Source organism: Dasypus novemcinctus, chromosome 3 (genome assembly GCF_030445035.2).
Source record: "Dasypus novemcinctus isolate mDasNov1 chromosome 3, mDasNov1.1.hap2, whole genome shotgun sequence".
In the NCBI taxonomy this organism is placed as follows: domain Eukaryota; kingdom Metazoa; phylum Chordata; class Mammalia; order Cingulata; family Dasypodidae; genus Dasypus; species Dasypus novemcinctus.
In genome coordinates, this window is record NC_080675.1 from 171,271,143 (window position 1) to 171,273,695 (window position 2,553).

The window sequence follows — 2,553 nt, forward strand, 5'->3', positions numbered from 1 at the left end:
GGGCAGTTCTGTGGATCTGGATGCAGGTGGACCCAGGCAGGGTGACCAGGAGGAGGCCGGCTGGATGAGCCCCTCACCCACCCCAGCTCGGCCTCCAGGAGGTCAGTTCATGAACTCAGGGTGGGCCCACATGTGATTTTATGTCACAAGCCACATAGGAGGGGAACCAGAGAGACAGGAGATGGGAAAACGCCAGGGTCCAGGCCAGGATGCTCCAGCAAGGGGATTTCAGGGCTCAGGACACAGTGAAATGACTCCTTGGAGCTGGTGCCCCCTCAGGGCCCAGAATGAATGGGGCTGGAAAAATCCTACCAGGGTCAAAGCCACGACTCGGGTGTCCTATTTGGGCTTGAGCACAGATTTCTAGCTGCTGCTTCTGTAAATGGTTATTTGGGTAAAATAATGATATATATAGAGAGAATAATCAAGTACCTGATGATAACGCAATAATGAAACTGGATTTTCTATGGATATACTTGAGTTTTATCCAGCCTCCCACCAGGTCCTAAGAAATGATGCAAGGACAGATCTACTGGATTCCATTTTCTCACAGGAGGCACCCACTCCTCACCCAAGGCAGGCCCATCTAGAACAGGAGATGCTGAGCCAGACGGGGAGGAGGGGGGAAGGGGTCTGGTTGAAGGGTGAGGATTGTAAGAAACCTCCTAACTCTCTGTTCTTTGCAGAGAGGGAGGGAGGTTCCGTCCATGTGGGGGTGAAGGTCAGGGAAGAACTACTTGCCAAGTGAGGACAGTAAAACCACTTTATTCACAAATAAATAAATACACACTGGGCAGCGCCTCCTGCCTGCCTTAAGGTGTCCATCAGGCGGCAGAGGGGCTGGCAAGGGCCGTCCCGAGTGAGGCTCTAACTTCCAGGAACGCCCCTGCCATATCGCGGGTGCCAGTATCGCCCAACAGGGGCGTCTGGAGAGGGACGCTTCCAAGGTGCTGAGGCCAAAAGTCCTCGGTGCTCACAGGCAGGGTGCCAGCCGTCCGTTGTCACTTGGGCTCCTCAGGCCGGCGGCCACTCCAGGGGCCAGGTCTCTAGCAGGGCCACCACGTCGCCGGGAAAGAGCTGCAGGGAGAGGGGACAGCGTGGTTGGAGCCCGGGCCGCCGTCTGGGGGCGTCTGCGCCGGCAAGCTCTCCTCCGCGGGCCGCGGGGCCTCCGCCTGCCCTCCCCACCTGGGCGCTCTGGGCACACTATGCGGCTCGGGAGAGGGAGCATGTGAGGCCTGGCGGCCGGTGGGCGTGCGGGAGGGTGGCCGGTGCCCTCAGTGGGCGTGTGCGCGCGGGGAGCGGGCCGCCGGTGGCCCCTCGACGGCACAGGGAGGGAGCTCCGCGCGGGGAAGGAGGTACTGACCGGAGAGCAGGGGGCGGGCTCCAGGGCCTGCGCTGCGGGGCACGCCTCCTGGGCGTAGAGCAGCGGCGGGTCGCGTGGCTCGGGCGCTGCCAGGGGGCACGGGGGCGGCGACCCCCAGCCCGCAGCGGCGGTGCTGCCGGCGGGCCCCGGGCCGCGCGCCTGCGTCTGCGCCTGCGCGGGGCCGCCGCCGTCGGGGCAGAGCGGGCAGCCGGCAGGGGCGGCCGGGTCGGGGCGCCGCCGGCGCCGGCGCTGCAGGCTCTCCTCGCTGAGGCCCAGCACGGCCGACAGGTGGCCGATGTAGCGGATGGCCAGGCGCAGCGTCTCGATCTTGGTCAGGCTCTGGCCGGCGGGCGCCACGGACGGCGGCAGGAAGCGGCGCAGCTCGAGCAGCGCGCGGGCGAGCGTGCGCATGCGCAGCTTCTCGCGCTCGCTGGCGCTCTGCCGCTGCCCGCCGTCCAGGCGGCCGCCGCGGGCGCTGCGCCTCCTCGCGGCGGGGGCGCGCGGGCCCGGGCGCGCGGCGGGCGGCGCGAGGCCCGGCGGAGGGCTCCCGGCCGGGGCGCTGCCCCACGAGGCGGGGGACGAGGCGGGGGAGCGGCCGCCGTCCTGGTCGGGGGGCGGCGGCGGCGGAGCGGGCCCCCAGCCCGGGGAGAGGCTCCAGGCCCGGGAGAGCGGCGGGCACAGGGGCTGGGCCATGGCGGCGGGGGCGAGTCTGGGAGCCGGCGGCCGGCGGCCAATTTATCCCGAGCTTGAGGTGCGAAGTGGCCCCTTCCAGGCGGCATCAGCACTTCAAAGCGGGCTCGGGGCCTGGAGAGGCGGGGCCTGACCCGCGGGACCCACGGGGGCTGAAGGTGCGGGCCGGTTGCCTTGGCCAGGTTCGCCCTACCGGGGCCCTCGCTCGGGCACCCGACCCAGCTGCTCGGGCCTCCTGCCTGCGCCCAGTGGCCCGCAGTGCCTGGGGTGCTGGGCGAGCTGAGCAGCTCAAAGGAGGTGGACTTGAGGTCCAGTTCCTAGATTTGGGGCCTGCCTTCACCTGTTGGAGACATTCTATAAATCTTTAAATTTTCTTGTACCTCGGTTTCCAGTTTGTATGATGGGAATTTCTGGGTGTGCTGCAGTCTGGACTGTGCAAAAGGACTGGGGACCCGGAATGAGGGACCCTGGTTCCTGCTAGACATGGGGGAAGCAGTAAT

The 2,553-nt window shown here is 66.8% G+C and overlaps 1 protein-coding gene across 1 annotated transcript; it reads right to left on the bottom strand.

Moving 5' to 3' along the window:
- Positions 1 to 745: 745 nt before the first annotated feature.
- On the bottom strand, positions 746 to 2,056 carry MESP1 (mesoderm posterior bHLH transcription factor 1). The gene is made up of 2 exons (XM_058294689.1): positions 1,364 to 2,056; positions 746 to 1,077 (listed from the first exon to the last, which is right to left on the bottom strand). Exons 1-2 carry the CDS (start codon positions 2,054 to 2,056, stop codon positions 1,015 to 1,017), a joined length of 756 nt encoding a protein of 251 aa, XP_058150672.1. The 3' UTR covers positions 746 to 1,014.
- Positions 2,057 to 2,553: the final 497 nt, after the last annotated feature.